This window comes from Coregonus clupeaformis, chromosome 8 (assembly GCF_020615455.1).
Source record: "Coregonus clupeaformis isolate EN_2021a chromosome 8, ASM2061545v1, whole genome shotgun sequence".
NCBI classification, from domain to species: Eukaryota; Metazoa; Chordata; class Actinopteri; order Salmoniformes; family Salmonidae; genus Coregonus; species Coregonus clupeaformis.
Window position 1 is genome coordinate 26,597,273 of NC_059199.1, and position 17,123 is coordinate 26,614,395.

Sequence of the window (17,123 nt, forward strand, 5' to 3'; positions counted from 1 at the left end):
ACAGTACAAGAACATCATTGGAGAGCCTGACCTTCAAATCCTATTTAAAAGAAATTAGCAAATTGGCCTTGCCTTGCTTGCTTATGAATTGTAGCAATTTAAAATCCCCCCTTGTTCATTACAGTCTCTGTGAACCCTGTGTTTCGCAGGTAGCCTAGCGGTTAAGAGTGTTGGGCCACTAATTTAAAGGTCGCTGGTTCAAATCCCCAAGCCAACTAGGTGAAGAATCTGTCGATGTGCCCTTGATCAAGGCACAACTCTAATTGCTCCTGTAAGTCACTCTGGATAAGAGTGTCTGCTAGAATCAAAAAATGTACTGTGTGTCAGTTAGCGTGCCAATGCTTTGCCTCCATGTGAGATTCAGAGTTGGCCATTAGGTGTCACCCTGCCCCTCAGTTTCCACAGAACTGTATTGTACGTGAGATACGGTTCTGTCCAGTCTTTAGTCATTCATTACTTGTTGTAGGCTACCTTTCTGTGATTGCGACTGAAAGTTGAAAATGTATTTTATTTAGGCCGATTTGAAATACCAGTTTCTTCATGTTATAGGCTGCATCCCAAATTGCACCCGATTCCCTAGAAAGTGTACTAATTTTGACCAGGGCCTATAGTGCAGGGCCCCATAGTGCACTACTTCTGTAGGGCTCTGGTCAAAAGTAGTGCACTATATAGGGAATAGGGTTCCATTTGGGACAGAGCCCTTGATTAACCATCTTCTGTCTATTACCATTGTAGAAGCATGATGTTACACTGACCGCCCGATATTTCCCTGTTTTACGACCTTATGGGTTATTCTGAGTGCATGAGTCATGAGTCTCCATGGGATTAGAAGGTGCTGAAAGACGTGTACCTGACCTTGAGACTGTGATAAAGGTCAGTAATGTAGCAGCATCAAAGGAGGCAAAGACACTTAATGAGTACATCTCTGTCTGTCCTTTTCAATTCTCCTCGCCCTCTGGGTAATGTCTGTGAGAAATATTCATGTGTGTGTGGGCGGGTGTGTGCCCTGAATGCCATTGTGGGGGATTGTGTGTGTGTGTGTGTGTGGGGGGTTCTGTGTGTGTGTCCTCTGTGTCTGTATATGTCCTCTCTGTTTGTGTGCGCGTCGGGGTGCGCTCTTGGCTGGGCAAATGAAATATTCATGGTGGCGGGGGAATGGCTGCTAAGAGAGGAGCAGGCTGTCAGAGAGGAGCAGGTCTGTTTTAAGACAGGCAGCACTCTGCTTTCTCACTCCGTACAAACACAGACGAGCAGGCAACAGCAGTCCAGTATTCCAGTGTCTCAGTCAGAGTTCAGACACACACACACATACATACACACACACATACACGCTCACAGAAACACACACACACACACAGGGGAGATAACAGAGAGACAAAGCCGGCTAACGCCACAACTGCCTCGGCTGCCGCTGATGTTTTAGCCCCGATGGAGGGGAACCATGAAGGGGAGCATGTGCTGACGGTAAGTCTGCTCTGTGTGTTTGTTTTGTGTGCATGTGCGTGTGTGTGGATGTGTGTGTACGTGTGTGTGTCTTCTCCATCTCTGACATTGTCTTGCTGTACCGTAGAATAGTGGTTGTGGTTGCAGAATAGAATAGAGGGTGTTCTATTGGATGTAGCTCAGAGGGGGAGAGAGAGAGCGATAGGGGGAAGAGTCCCTGCCTGCCTCACCAACGAATGCCTCTTAGAAAGGAAATGGTCCTTCCAGCTCTTCACTAGCCCTGAGGAGCCGGAATGGGAGGAAATAAGACAGGAACAGATATGGCTGCTTTAAAGAGTGAACCCAGGAGGGAGAAGGGAGGGAGAGGAGGAGTGTGAGAGAGGAGTAGAGGAGGAAAATGGGGCAGCAGACTAGAGATAATTGAATCAAAACAAAACGGAGCATGCTCCTTTGATTAAAATGTATAGATTATGGATATGATGTTCATTGTTTATCTATTGAATGGAAGTTGATGCTGTCAGTCACATTGAGGGAAATACAATATGTTTGGCTATTGAAATAGCCTAGATAAGGCGAGAATGACATGGATGGGGGAATATGTAGACAGCTGTGGTTATTAGGATGTACATACAAGGAGAGCAAAATGTGTTTTAGAGAGGAGTGGAAATGGTTTCCATTTCTGTGTAGCCTATGCTTTAGCCTATTTCTGGGGGCGGGGGGCATGCAATTTGCTGCTGTCTCTGGTATTGCGTTTGGCCCGTGTATGACGGTGGAGATACAACTCAGAGGACTGGCGTGTGTCTCTAGAGCTATGTGACTCCCCACTTACGTCACCCCCCCCCCCGCCTGGAACAAGGCCAAGTAACGACAACCTGGAATAGAGGGAACCTGGCTGGCTCTGAAATCACTCCTACACTGTCACCCACACTGATTCATTTCACATTCACACCCAGTCACAGTGACAAGCACCAGTGTTCAATGCTCAATGAATTTAGTTTAAAATGGTAGCCCCCATTTTAATAGATGCTGTAGACTATACAATAACTATCCCTTTACACACACACAAATACAGTTTATTGGTCTGACATGTTAAGCAAAATCAAAACCATGGATGACAGTAATTGGCCAGCCAAATGACCGCGGTCTCCGTAATATATATTTTACGCTCCTGAGTGCATGTGCTGCCATAGAAATAGAATGAATAGAACGGTTGTCCCCGTTCAAGTCAATGATGGCATAATGGGTGCACTGGCGGCCATTGCGAGTGTACCCATAGTAGCAAAGCAGGAAGTAAAAGCAGGAAGTAAAAGAAGGAAGTGTACCCATCAATATGTGCTGTGATTTGTTGATTCAACTGAACTGATATTCCCAAAAATACGTTCCATTGCATGAGCCACATCAGTTAATATCATTTGAACGAACATTCTACATTACCATGGAAGGTATTGCATCACAATACCAGGCAGCCATTGCGAGTGGACCCATGAGTTTACAAGTCAAATTTCCAGGGTTAGAGGTTCCAAGCCCATTTTATTAATTATATTTCTGTGTGTGCTGCTGCATTGTGTGGGGCGTTGCCTAGGCAACCAAAGTGTAATTTGCTAGTTTCTTGTTTCAGCAAGGAGCAACAAAGTATCATCACGTTGTTAAGAGTCCATGTTACCGCAGAAACAGACTCAACTGCACGAATGCCTCCCGTCTAGGGCTGTTGCGGTGACCGTATTACCGCCACACCGGCAGTCATGAGTCATGACCGCAATCAAATTCCAAGTGATCGTTGTTGAGTCACGGTAATCTCCTTTTATGCACTCTGGACATGCTTTGGTAGTACCCAACTTGCTAACTACCATCAGGTCCTAATGGCCTGGTACTCAGGGCTCTATTGTCCCTCTAACCACTCTGACATCAATGCAAATACAATCGAAAATCACATCAAACACTTATCATCAAAACAGTAGGCCTATTTTACTTTTAAAACTCACCTCACTGTGATGATCAATTTGAAGAAAGCAGGTTGAAACAGTGTAAAACATGGTTGTTGTGGATGTTGTTTCAAAGCCTAACACAACAAAATGGACAGCGCTTTCTAAGGTGATGATTATTTCAAAACACCTGTATGCATATTAGAGCTTATTAGGCTTATGAGCCCAAGCCTGAAAGAAAAGCCTGAATTAAAATTATGATTGTGCTGTTATACAATGCATAGCCTACTGCATATTACTCATGGCAGAAACACATAAAACCAAACTGATTTAAGATGTCTTTCGTACATAATTGGTCAGTTGAATCTATACTCCAAAATTACACAAATTCGAGTAATCGCCTTTGAGTGTGGACTGTATTATTATGCACACAGGATGGACTTGGTTACCTTATGCTACACTCCAAAATGTATATCCATGAGTTGGGGAGAGAACATATATATATTCATTGTGCAGGGCGGCTTGCAGTTAGCCAACAATTAGTGAATTTGTATTTGATTTTGAATAGCCTAGTAATAGGGAATTAATTGGGTGACACATTACCTTTAGCTATACAGGATATCTCACCACCATGTGTTTCCATTTCCTCCTCTCTCTCCTTTATTCCTTTCTCGAGCATGCAGACGGGCTGTCAACTGTTTAGTAAAATATGTTTAGTTGCGAAAACATGTTACTATCGATGTTCCTGAACAGGTTCCACTTGGTTTCCCAAATGAAGCACTGGGTAGCTGCAGGAACAAGGTTGGAGAGTCCATGGCATACAGAGTTTGGGAGGAATATCACTTGTCGGGCAGTGAGAGCATGCTGCTCAAACAGTGGTTAATGCTTGGAGTGAAATACACACTATATATGCAAAAGTATGTGGATACCCCTTCAAATGAGTGGATTCGGCTATTTCAGCCACACCCATTGCTGACAGGTGTATAAAATCGAGAACACAGCCATGCAATCTCCACAGCTGCCAATGACTGGAACGAACTGCAAAAATCTCTGAAGCTGGAGACTCTTATCTCCCTCACTAACTTTAAGCGTCAGTTGTCAGAGCCGATCACTGCACCTGTACACAGCCATTCTGAAATTAGCCCACCAAACTACCTCATCCCCATATTGTTATTTATTTTGCTAATTTGCACCCCAGTATCTCTATTTGCACATCATCTTTTGCACATCTATCATTCCAGTGTTAATACGAAATTGTAACTATTTTGCACTATGGCGTATTTATTGCCTTACCTCCATCTTACTACATTCGCACACACTGTATATATATTTTCTGTTGTATTTTTGACTTTATGTTTTGTTTACCCCATATGTAACTGTGTTGTTGTTTTTATCGCACTGCTTTGCTTTATCTTGGCCAGGTCGCAGTTGTAAATGAGAACTTGTTCTCGACTGGCTTACCTGGTTAAATAAAGGTGAAATAAAAATATATAAAAAAATAGACAAACATTGGCAGTAGAATGGCCTTACTGAAGAGCTCAGTGACTTTCAGCGTGGCACCGTCATAGGATGCCACCTTTCCAACAAGTCAGTTTGTCAAATTTCTGCCCTGCTAGAGCTGCCCCGGTCAACTGTAAGTGCTGTTATTGTGAAGTGGAAACGTCTAGGAGCAACAACGGCTCAGCCGCGAAATTGTAGGCAACACAAGCTCACAGAACAGGACCCGCCGAGTGCTGAAGCATGTAAAAGTCATCTGTCCTCGGTTGAACACTCACTATCGAGTTCCAAACTGTCTCTGGAAGCAACGTCAGCACAAGAACTGTTAGTCGGGAGCTTCATGAAATGGGTTTCCATGGCCGAGCAGCTGCACACAAGCCTAAGATCACCATGCGCAATGCCAAGCGTCATCTGGAGTGGTGTAAAGCTCGCCGCCATTGGACTCTGGAGCAGTGGAAACGCGTTGTCTGGAGTGATGAATCACGCTTCACCATCTGGCAGTCCGATGGACGAATCTGGGTTTGGCGGATGCCAGAAGAACGCTACGTGCCCGAATGCATAATGCCAACTGTAAAGTTTGGTGGAGGAGGAATAATGGTCTGGGGCTGTTTTTCATGGTTCGGGCTAGGCCCCTTAGCTCCAGTGAAGGGAAATATTAAAGCTACAGCATTCAATGACATTCTTGATGGTTCTGTGCTTCCAAATGTGTGGTAACAGTTTGGGGAAGGCCCTTTCCTGTTTCATCATGACAATGCCCCCGTGCATAAAGCGAGGTCCATACAGAAATGGTTTGTCGAGATCGGTGTGGAAGACCTTAACTGGCCTGCACAGAGCCCTGACCTCAACCCCATCGAACACCTTTGTGTAATGAATACTCGGACAGAGTGGTAAGATCCAATCGCAGAATTGCGATGCTTTATTAGAGTACAGACAAGGGAATGGCTTAATCGTAGTCGGGCGGGCTGTGGTCAAAACCGGGCCAGGCAGAGACAGGCAGAGGTACCAAGGGAGCGGGCGTAGTCGTAGTCGAGAGCACAGGCACAGGGTCAGAGTACGGTAATCACTGGGATAAACAAGCAGAGGATTAAGCAATACGGGGAGTCAAACAACGAGGCACAGGTCGGATACACGGGTAATCAAAAACAACAAACTCTCTCTCTCTCTCTGAACAAAACGCTTAGCAAGTCACAAAGGAACAATACCTCGCACCGACTGAGCTTCTGAGCACACCTTAAATCCTACACTAATTACTGACAGGTGTGCTCAGAACTCAGGTGAACCAGATCGAGTCTGATGACTCCCCCTCTCTGTAGATCGGGGAAGTGTCAGACTCTGTCTAGACCCAGCCAACCCCCGATCCCTTACAGTATCCCCCTCCCCAGGGCCGGCTCCTGACGGCCTTCTACCTCTACCGGGTGGTCTTCCTCTGGGTCGGGGTCCTGGATGATCTGGGTGTTCAGCGTGGAAGGTGGCCTTGAGAGCGGGGTCCAGTATGTCCTTAGCAGGGATCCAGGACCGTTCCTCAGGTCCATATCCCTCCCAGTCCACGAGATATTCGATGCCCCCTCGTCTCCGTCTTGACTCCAGTATCTCGTGGACTGTATAGGTGGTGTCCTGTTCATCCTCCAAAGGTGGTGTAGTAGGTTGTTGAGCAATTGGGGGGTACATCGGGCTATAGTGGACAGCTTTCAACAGGGAGACGTGGAACGTAGGGTTTATCCTGTAGTGTCGAGGGAGTAACAGACGGTAGGTGACAGGGTTAATACGTCTCAGTACCTTGAAAGGCCCGATGTACCTGGGTTGGAGCTTCTTGCAGCTCCGTCGGAACCGCAGGTCTCGGGTAGACAGCCACACTCGTTGCCCGGGTTGATAAGTGGGAGTAGGTCTCCGGCGTCGGTCGGCGTAGGTCTTTTGCTGTTGTGAGGCCTGACTGAGATGTTGATGGGCCGTCCCCCAGACCTGCGCACTCCGACGGAACCACTCGTCCACCGCCGGTACCATCCCGGGTGCGGTATCCCACGGGAACAGGGGGTGGTTGATACCCTAGAACACACTGGAAGGGCGTTAGGCGTAGGGAGGTGTGAATGAGTGAGTTCTGAGCATACTCTACCCAAGGAAGGAATCGGCTCCACTCTTGCGGCTGCCGCGAACATTGTTGCCGTAGATACTTCCCAATTTCCTGGTTGAGCCGTTCTGTCTGCCCATTGGCCTGGGGATGATATCCGGAGGTGAGGCTCACCGAGATGCCCAAGCGTTCGCAGAAGGCCTTCCATACCCGGGATACGAACTGGGGTCCCCGGTCGGAAACAATATCCTCCGGAACACCAAACTGCCGGAACACCTGGTTAAACATAGTCTCAGCCATCTGAGTGGCGTTAGGTAAACGGGTCATGGGTACTAACCGGCACATCTTGGAGAATCGATCGATGACCACGAGAATTACAGTATGGCCCTCTGATTCTGGTAGATCGGTAACAAAGTCCATAGCAATGTGCGACCAGGGTCGTTGAGGAGTTGGCAATGGCATCAGCTTACCCTCCGGTAGTGCTCCATCAATATACTTGCTCATAGATTCTCGTTCCGGCTGTGACAAAGGGTAGATTCTTCCGCGAGGAGGTGTAGCCCCGGATAGCAGATCAATTGCACAGTCCCAGGCCCGATGCGGTGGTAACACGGTAGCCCTCTCCTTGGAGAACACCTGCGCGTAATCCTGGTACTCTGTAGGAACAACAGTAGACACCGCACCCTGCGCATCCTCCACAGTAGACGTTTTGCAAGGTAAATTGAGCCACTCTGCCCTACATACCTCACTCCAAGCCGTGATATCGCCAGATCTCCAGGAGATGACCGGATCATGGGTAACGAGCCAGGGGTGGCCGAGGACTAGCGGCTCCCGTGGAGCGGAGATGACGAACAGAATGATGTTCTCATGGTGCAGGGAGCCCACTTGTAACTTTATTTCCTCAGTACGGTGCGTAATGAACCCAGTGCCCATGGGCTCACCGTCTAGCGCGTTGACTCGCAGGGGAGGTTGAATTGGGATAAGTTGAACTCCCAATTCCTCAGCGAGACCCACATCCATAAAACTGGCAGCCGCCCCGGAATCAATAAGACCTTCCAATCTGTGCACTCTCTCTCCAACAGATAAGGTAACTGGCACAAACATTTGTTTAGATGTGATGTTGAAAACGTGAGTCTCACTCACCGGTTTGGCAGTTCCGAGGCGATATTCTGGGGTACGGTTTGGTCATACCGGACATTGCCGAATGAAATGACCCGACTGACCACAATACAGGCATAGTCCGTCTTGCCGACGTTGTTGTCTCACCGAACCTTGTAGGGGTGACCGTCCCAGTTGCATAGGTTTCTCCTCAGATTCTCTCCTCCGCACTGTCGATTGCTTAGGACCAGTGATCGAGGGCTCCCGGGCTGTGGATACCTTGTGTTGCACTATCAGATTATCAATAGAGATGGCTATGTTGATAAACTCATGTAGTGCAGTGATATCTCCTCGACAAGCCAACTCAGTCTGTACGTCTTTGCGCAGCCCTCTTCGGAAAACGGTGAGCAAAGCAGTCTCGCTCCATCCGCTACCGGCTGCTATAGTACGGAACTCTAAAGCGTAGTCGGCTACTGCGCGACGGCCCTGCTGAAGTTCGCATAGTTGGTCTCCCACACTACGCCCAGATACTGGGTGGTCGAACACCTCTTGGAACAGTCTTTTGAACTGAACTTCCGCATTCAACTCGGACCTCAGCTGCCCAAAGCGCAGTAGCCCAATCCAGTGCTCCTCCCGTTAGCAGAGAAATCATGAAATCCACCCTGCTACGGTCATCGGGAAACATAGTACGATTATACGACATATACAGGGACGTCTGGAGTAGAAACCCCTGACATTTGCCAGGTTCCCCGTCGTACCTTGTCGGTAGAGAAATTGGAGGTGCATGACGAGGACTGACCGTGCTCGGGGTGGTGCCTTCAGCCGCACCAGCGTTGAGTAGCTGCAGGAGTTCATCCATCCGTTTCTCCTGTATCTCCCATCGCCTCTGTAATTCCGCTGGATCCATGGTAATGGCGAGGTATTCTGTAATGAATACTCGGACAGAGTGGTAAGATCCAATCGCAGAATTGCGATGCTTTATTAGAGTACAGACAATGGAATGGCTTAATCGTAGTCGGGCGGGCTGTGGTCAAAACCGGGCCAGGCAGAGACAGGCAGAGGTACCAAGGGAGCGGGCGTAGTCGTAGTCGAGAGCACAGGCACAGGGTCAGAGTACGGTAATCACTGGGATAAACAAGCAGAGGATTAAGCAATACGGGGAGTCAAACAACGAGGCACAGGTCGGATACACGGGTAATCAAAAACAACAAACTCTCTCTCTCTCTCTCTCTCTCTCTCTCTCTCTCTGAACAAAACGCTTAGCAAGTCACAAAGGAACAATACCTCGCACCGACTGAGCTTCTGAGCACACCTTAAATCCTACACTAATTACTGACAGGTGTGCTCAGAACTCAGGTGAACCAGATCGAGTCTGATGACTCCCCCTCTCTGTAGATCGGGGAAGTGTCAGACTCTGTCTAGACCCAGCCAACCCCCGATCCCTTACACTTTGGGATGAATTGGAATGCCGACTGCGAGCCAGGCCTAATCGCCCAACATCAGTGCCCGACCTCACTAATGCTCTTGTGGCTAAATGGAAGCAAGTCCCCGCAGCAATGTTCCAACATCTAGTGGAAAGCCTTCCCAGAAGAGTGGAGGCTGTTATAGCAGCAAAGGGGTGACCAACTCCATATTAATTCCCATGATTTTGGAATGAGATGTTCGATGACGACTACATACCTTTGGTCATGTAGTGTAAGTGTTCTTATATTTATTTCTCAGCTGCTCATATTAAGCACATGCCTCCGCTATAAAACCGAAGTAGCCTACAAAACGGACCTGTGGGAAACCGCGCGGCCTCCATTCACTATTCTAGTGCATACAGATGACATGTATTTTTTCCCCTGTCATTGTTCCTGCCCATTTGATAATGGGCCATTCTAAATCTAAACTAATTTGACATATTAGTAAAGACCAGACTAAATTGAGAATAGTCTGATGGGTGAAAATATGATCACTTGATGAGAGAACAGCTGTGCAGCCTGAGGCAAGGAACAGAGCGCAAGCTTCTTTTGCTACTTTCTCAAGTCATTAATAGCCTATAATAGTCACACCATGCAGCCCATATACAGTGGGGAAAAAAAGTATTTAGTCAGCCACCAATTGTGCAAGTTCTCCCACTTAAAAAGATGAGAGAGGCCTGTACTTTTCATCATAGGTACACGTCAACTATGACAGACAAAATGATTTTTAATGAATTTATTTGCAAATTATGGAGGAAAATAAGTATTTGGTCAATAACAAAAGTTTCTCAATACTTTGTTATATACCCTTTGTTGGCAATGACACAGGTCAAACGTTTTCTGTAAGTCTTCACAAGGTTTTCACACACTGTTGCTGGTATTTTGGCCCATTCCTCCATGCAGATCTCCTCTAGAGCAGTGATGTTTTGGGGCTGTCGCTGGGCAACACAGACTTTCAACTCCCTCCAAAGATTTTCTATGGGGTTGAGATCTGGAGACTGGCTAGGCCACTCCAGGACCTTGAAATGCTTCTTACGAAGCCACTCCTTCGTTGCCCGGGCGGTGTGTTTGGGATCATTGTCATGCTGAAAGACCCAGCCACGTTTCATCTTCAATGCCCTTGCTGATGGAAGGAGGTTTTCACTCAAAATCTCACGATACATGGCCCCATTCATTCTTTCCTTTAAACGGATCAGTCGTCCTGGTCCCTTTGCAGAAAAACAGCCCCAAAGCATGATGTTTCCACCCCCATGCTTCACGGTAGGTATGGTGTTCTTTGGATGCAACTCAGCATTCTTTGTAGTCCAAACACGACGAGTTGAGTTTTTACCAAAAAGTTATATTTTGGTTTCATCTGACCATATGACATTCTCCCAATCCTCTTCTGTATCATCCAAATGCACTCTAGCAAACTTCAGACGGGCCTGGACATGTACTGGCTTAAGCAGGGGGATACGTCTGGCACTGCAGGATTTTAGTCCCTGGCGGCGTAGTGTGTTACTGATGGTAGGCTTTGTTACTTTGGTCACAGCTCTCTGCAGGTCATTCACTAGGTCCCCCCGTGTGGTTCTGGGATTTTTGCTCACCGTTCTTGTGATCATTTTGACCCCACGGGGTGAGATCTTGCGTGGAGCCCCAGATCAAGGGAGATTATCAGTGGTCTTGTATGTCTTCCATTTCCTAATAATTGCTCCCACAGTTGATTTCTTCAAACCAAGCTGCTTACCTATTGCAGATTCAGTCTTCCCAGCCTGGTGCAGGTCTACAATTTTGTTTCTGGTGTCCTTTGACAGCTCTTTGGTCTTGGCCATAGTGGAGTTTGGAGTGTGACTGTTTGAGGTTGTGGACAGGTGTCTTTTATACTGATAACAAGTTCAAACAGGTGCCATTAATACAGGTAACGAGTGGAGGACAGAGGAGCCTCTTAAAGAAGAAGTTACAGGTCTGTGAGAGCCAGAAATCTTGCTTGTTTGTAGGTGACCAAATACTTATTTTCCACCATAATTTGCAAATAAATTCATTAAAAATCCTACAATGTGATATCCTGGATATTTTTTTCTCGATTTGTCTGTCATAGTTGACGTGTACATATGATAAAAATTACAGGCCTCTTTCATCTTTTTAAGTGGGAGAACTTGCACAATTGGTGGCTGACTAAATACTTTTTTCCCCCACTGTATGTTTTGATTTTGAAGACACTCTAAGGTTTGTATCATTCACAACTAAAGTTGCCAATTAACTCTAAATCTACCATATAAGACCTGTTTCAAATGATCACTTTTACGCTCAACATAGCCACTTCATATGCGCACTCGCTCCATAATGGGAAAAATATCCTTTCTATTTTATTCAGCTAAGTTCAATTATATTCTTCTTACTATAAAATCATATAATATAAATAATGGCATGGGACTTATAAGCATATCTTGTCTGCTAAATGAACAAGCCTACAGCCTATGGCATGGAGCAGAACCACGTAACATAGGCCTACATTAGGCCAACTCATATTCTGTTCTTCAGAAAAGCATTTTTTTCATATCATAATGTTTCTTTAGACCTGACAAAAATAAATAATGGGTGTATTGTGATGGTGTATATTAAATGTAGATGCTCCAAAGGCGCGCATCAGCGGCTTGTATGCGTGGAGGCCTGGAGATGCTAAACATGTTTATGTTAATTAACGGTCAATTACAGTGAGACCGGCAGACTTTTGCATGACAATAACCGGCTCACAAAATGTCATGACCGCCACAGCCATACCCCTATCCCGTCTTCAGTCAGCTGTTCATTTAGACATATACAGTGCATTCGGGAAGTATTCAGACCCCTTGACCTTTTCCACATTTTGTTATGTTACAGCGTTATTCTAAAATTGTTTTTTTCCCCTCATAAATCTACACACAATACCCCATAATGACGAAGCAAAAACTGGTTTTTATACATTTTTGCAAATGTATTAAAAATAAAAAACTGAAATGTCACATTTACATAAGTATTCAGACCCTTTACTCAGAACTTTGTTGAAACACCATTTGCAGCGATTACAGCCTCGAGTCATCTTGGGTATGACGCTACAAGCTTGGCACACCTGTATTTGGGGAGTTTCTCCCATTCTTCTCTGCAGATCCTCTCCAGTGCTGTCAGGTTGGATGGGGAGCATCGCTGCACAGCTATTTTCAGGTCTCTCCAGAGATGCTCGATCGGGTTCAAGTCGGGGCTCTGGCTGGGCCACTCAAGGACATTCAGAGACTTGTCCCGAAGTCGCTCCTGCGTTGTCTTGGCTGTGTGCTTAGGGTCGTTGTCCTGTTGGAAGGTGAACCTTCACCCTAGTCTGAGGTCCTGAGCGCTCTGGAGCAGGTTGTCATCAAGGATCTCTCTGTACTTTGCTCAGTTCATCTTTCCCTCGATCCTGCCTAGTCTCTCAGTCCCTGTCGCTGAAAAACATCCTCAAAGCATGATGCTGCCACCATCATGCTTCACCGTAGGGATGGTGCCAAGTTTCCTCCAGACGTGACGCTTGGCATTCAGGCAAAAGAGTTCAATCTTGGTTTCATCAGACTAGAGAATCTTGTTTCTCATGGTCTGAGAGTCCTTTAGATGCCTTTTGGCAACCTCCAAGCAGGCTGTCGTGCCTTTTTACTGAGGAGTGGCTTCCGTCTGGCCACTCTACCATAAAGGCCTGATTGGTGGAGTGCTGCAGAGATGGTTGTCCTTCTTGAAGGTTCTCTCATCTCCACAGAGGAACTCTGGAGCTCTGTCAGAGTGACCATCAGATTCTTGGTTACCTCCCTGACCAAGGCCCTTCTCCCCCGATTGCTCAGTTTGGTCGGGCTGCCAGCTCTAGGAAGAGTCTTGGTGGTTCCAAACTTCTTCCATTTAAGGATGATGGAGGCCACTGCGTTCTTGGGGACCTTCAATGCTTCAGAAATGTTTTGGTACCCTTCCCCAGATCTGTGCCTCGACACAATCCTGTTTTTCTTAATTTTTACTATTTTTTACATTGTAGAATAATAGTGAAGACATCAAAACTATGAAATAACACATATGGAATCATGTAGTAACCAAAAAAGTGTTAAACAAATCAAAATATATTTTATATTTGAGATTCTTCAGATAGCCACCCTTTGACTTGATGACAGCTTTGCGCACTCTTGGCATTCTCTTAACCAGCTTCATGAGGTAGTCACCTAGAATGCATTTCAATTAACAAGGTGTGCCTTCTTAGAAGTCAATTTGTGGAATTTCTTTCCTTCTTAATGCGTTTAAGACAATCAGTTGTGTTGTGACAAGGTAGCGGGGGTATACAGAAGATAGCCCTATTTGGTAAAAGACCAAGTCCATATTATGGCAATAACAGCTCAAATAAGCAAAGCGAAACGACAGTCCATCATTACTTGAAGACATGAAGGTCAGTCAATCCGGAACATTTCAAGAAGTTTCTTCAAGTGCAGTCGCAACAACCATCAAGCGCTATGATGAAACTGGCTCTCATGAGGACCGCCACAGGAATGGAAGACACAGAGTTACCTCTGCTGCAGAGGATAAGTTCATTAGAGTTACCAGTCTCAGAAATTGCAGCCCAAATAAATGCTTCAGAGTTCAGAGGGGACTGTGTGAATCAGGCCTTCATGGGCGAATTGCTGCAAAGAAACCACTACTAAAGGACACCAATAAGAAGAAGAGACCTGCTTGGGCCAAGAAACACGAGCAATGGACATTAGACCGGTGGAAATGTGTCCTTTGGTCTGATGAGTCCAAATTGGAGATTTTTGGTTCAAACCGCCGTGTCTTTGTGAGACGCGGTGTGGGTGAACGGATGATCTCCGCATGTGTAGTTCCCACCGTAAAGCATGGAGGAGGAGGTGTTATGGTGTGGGGGTGCTTTGATGGTGACACTGTCTGTGATTTATTTAGAATTCAAGGCACACTTAACCAGCATGGCTACCACAGCATTCTGCAGCGATATGCCATCCCATCTGGTTTGGGCTTAGTGGGACTATCATTTGTTTTTCAACAGGACAGTGACCCAACCCACCTCCAGGCTGTGTAAGGGCTATTTTTCCAAGAAGGAGGGTGATGGATTGCTGCATCAGATGACCTGTCCTCCACAATCCCCCGACCTCAACCCAATTGAGATGGTTTGGGATGAGTCGGATGGCAGAGTGAAGGAAAAGCAGCCAACAAGTGCCCAACATATGTGGGAACTCCTTCAAGACTGTTGGAAAAGCATTCCAGGTGAAGCTGGTTAAGAGAATGCCAAGAGTGTGCAAAGCTGTCATCAAGGCAAAGGGTGGCTATTTGAAGAATCTCAAATATAAAATACATTTTGATTTGTTTAACACTTTTTTGTTTACTACATGATTCCATATGTGTTATTTCATAGTTTTGATGTCTTCACTATTATTCTACAATGTAAAACATAATCAAAATAAAGAAAAACCCTTGAATGAGTAGGTGTGTCCAAACTTTTGACTGGTACCGCGGTGACTGGTCATCATAAATGGTTATGACGTTTATTTTTATAAACATCATGCTAATAGATTTACTTCTATTTTAAGAGGCTTTGAAGTGGTAATGAACCTGGAATAATCTGCATTTCTCAAGTGTAAACATTGGATTAGTATAGCCTACACTGTTTGATGCCTTCTATCCGGTGAAGGTATTAAACGGATTCAGTCTCTAGCCTCCCCAAGTTCCCATCACAATGAGCAGTCAACAACAGTAGCTGTGCAGCCCACTGAGCCCAGCCCAGCATCATCACTCCACTACTCCTGGCCCGCTATCAAACCCCTGTCTTTATTTCCTGGCTCACCTCTCACTTTTATTACCATTCCCCCATCAAGAGACTGTCAGAGAGCTCATTGTCATGGAAATCCACGAGAAGCAGAAGAGATGTCGGTTACGTGCCAAATGGCACCCTTTTCCCTATACTGTGCACTACTTTCGACCAGGGCGCATAGGACTCTGGTCAAACCTAGTGCACTATGTAGGGAATAGGGTGCCATTTGGGATACAACAGTCAGGTCAGCAGGCAGGTGCTTGCTGTTCTCCCAAGGTGGTATTTCAAACAGGAGAGAGACGATTATGGTAATGTGTTGGTGGTGGGAATCTCAATGTCATCGTAAGACAGTCACATGGAACGGAATGGAATAAATCACTGCTGCAGTTCCCCGGCCAGTGTGATGACTCTTGAAATCGATTATGGATGCCATCTCATGTGAGGGGCGAGATGGAGACCCAAAGGCCATACTAATGAGTGTACAAAACATTAAGAACACTTTCCTAATATTGAGTTGCACCCCCCACTTTTGGCTTCAGAATAGACTCAATTCGTCGGGGCATGTCCTCTACAAGGTGTCGAAAGCATTCCACAGGGATGCTGGCCCATGTTGACTCCAATGCTTCCCACAGTTATATCAAGTTGGCTGGATGTCCTTTGGGTGGTGGACAATTCTTGATACACACGGGAAACTGTTGAGCGTGAAAAACCCAGCAGCGTTGCAGTTCTTGACACAAACCGGGCCCCTGGCACCTATTACCAAACCCTGTTCAAAGGCATTTCAATCTTTTGTCTTTCCCATTCACCCTCTGAATGGCACACATACACAATCCATCTCAATTGTCTCAAGGCTTAAAAATCCTTCTTTAACCTGTCTCATGCCCTTCATCTACACTGATTGAAGTGGATTTAACAAGTGACATCAATAAGTGATCATAGCTTTCACATGGATTCACCTGGTAAGTCCATGTCATGGAAAGAGCATGTTTTGTATGTGTGTACTGTCTGTTTACAGGTAGACTAGCTGTGTGTGGTTAACAAGTGTTTATCAAGATGCATGTCACCTGTGCTGTGACCGATATTATCTTTTTTTCCCATTTTAATTTACTCTTGTAAGACTGATGTTAGGCTTTAATTATTTTTTTAGCTAGGCCTAGTTTAGATTTAAAACTCAGTTTCACATTCACAGCTTCGTGTTGGCAGTCCTAAGACACACTCACACACTGATTGCCAGAGCTGACAATCTAATTTGTCTCTCAGACAGCATTCTCATTCACATTTTAGTAGACACTCTGATCCAGAGCGACTTACAGGAGCTATTAGGGTTAAGTGCCTTGCTCAAGGGCACATCAACAGATTGTTCACCTAGTCGGCTCTTGGATTCGAACTAGCGACCTTTTAGTTACTGCGTAGTAAACTATAAAAACGGATTGGCATATCAGATTTAACAAATGAAATATTGAAATACCGTTATAGGAGGTAAAGTAAAAACCCAAACCAGTCCCTGCATCAATACCAGTATTTAGTAAAATACGGTATAGAGCCCAGCCCTAATAGGCTTAGGTCTATTGTATTAAGAATTTCTGAAATAGCCTGTCTGTATTTACGGACAAGTGCAAGCACAGACAAGTGCTGCTCTGATGGTTTCTAAGCCATAACTGAGCGGTCCAGTGGACAGCACTCCTGGTTTTACAGAAATAAAAGCCAGAAACACTAGAGAATTCTACTTGCAGCAACATCACTTTTTCCCTCTTTTAGCCACACAACATGTCACCGTGACCAACTTAATCCAGCCAAACTCCTCAGTATAGCAGACCTAAGCCAGCAGAGTTCTGGTTCACCCTGTGGTATTTTTGCAT

General features: G+C 45.8%; 1 protein-coding gene across 5 annotated transcripts in view; it reads left to right on the forward strand.

The window, feature by feature from the left end:
* LOC121571441 (sodium bicarbonate cotransporter 3) overlaps positions 1–17,123 on the forward strand; it is an 88,352-nt gene that overhangs the window by 23,916 nt on the left and 47,313 nt on the right. Inside the window, exon 1 of one of the 5 annotated variants that reach the window (XM_045221882.1) lies at positions 1,117–1,464. The exons of the other annotated variants lie outside the window; for them this stretch is intronic. Within the exon in view, the coding sequence (XP_045077817.1) occupies positions 1,429–1,464 (36 nt within the window). The 5' untranslated portion in view covers positions 1,117–1,428. Of the gene's footprint in view, positions 1–1,116; positions 1,465–17,123 lie in introns of those variants that run through there. 5 annotated transcript variants of the gene reach the window in all.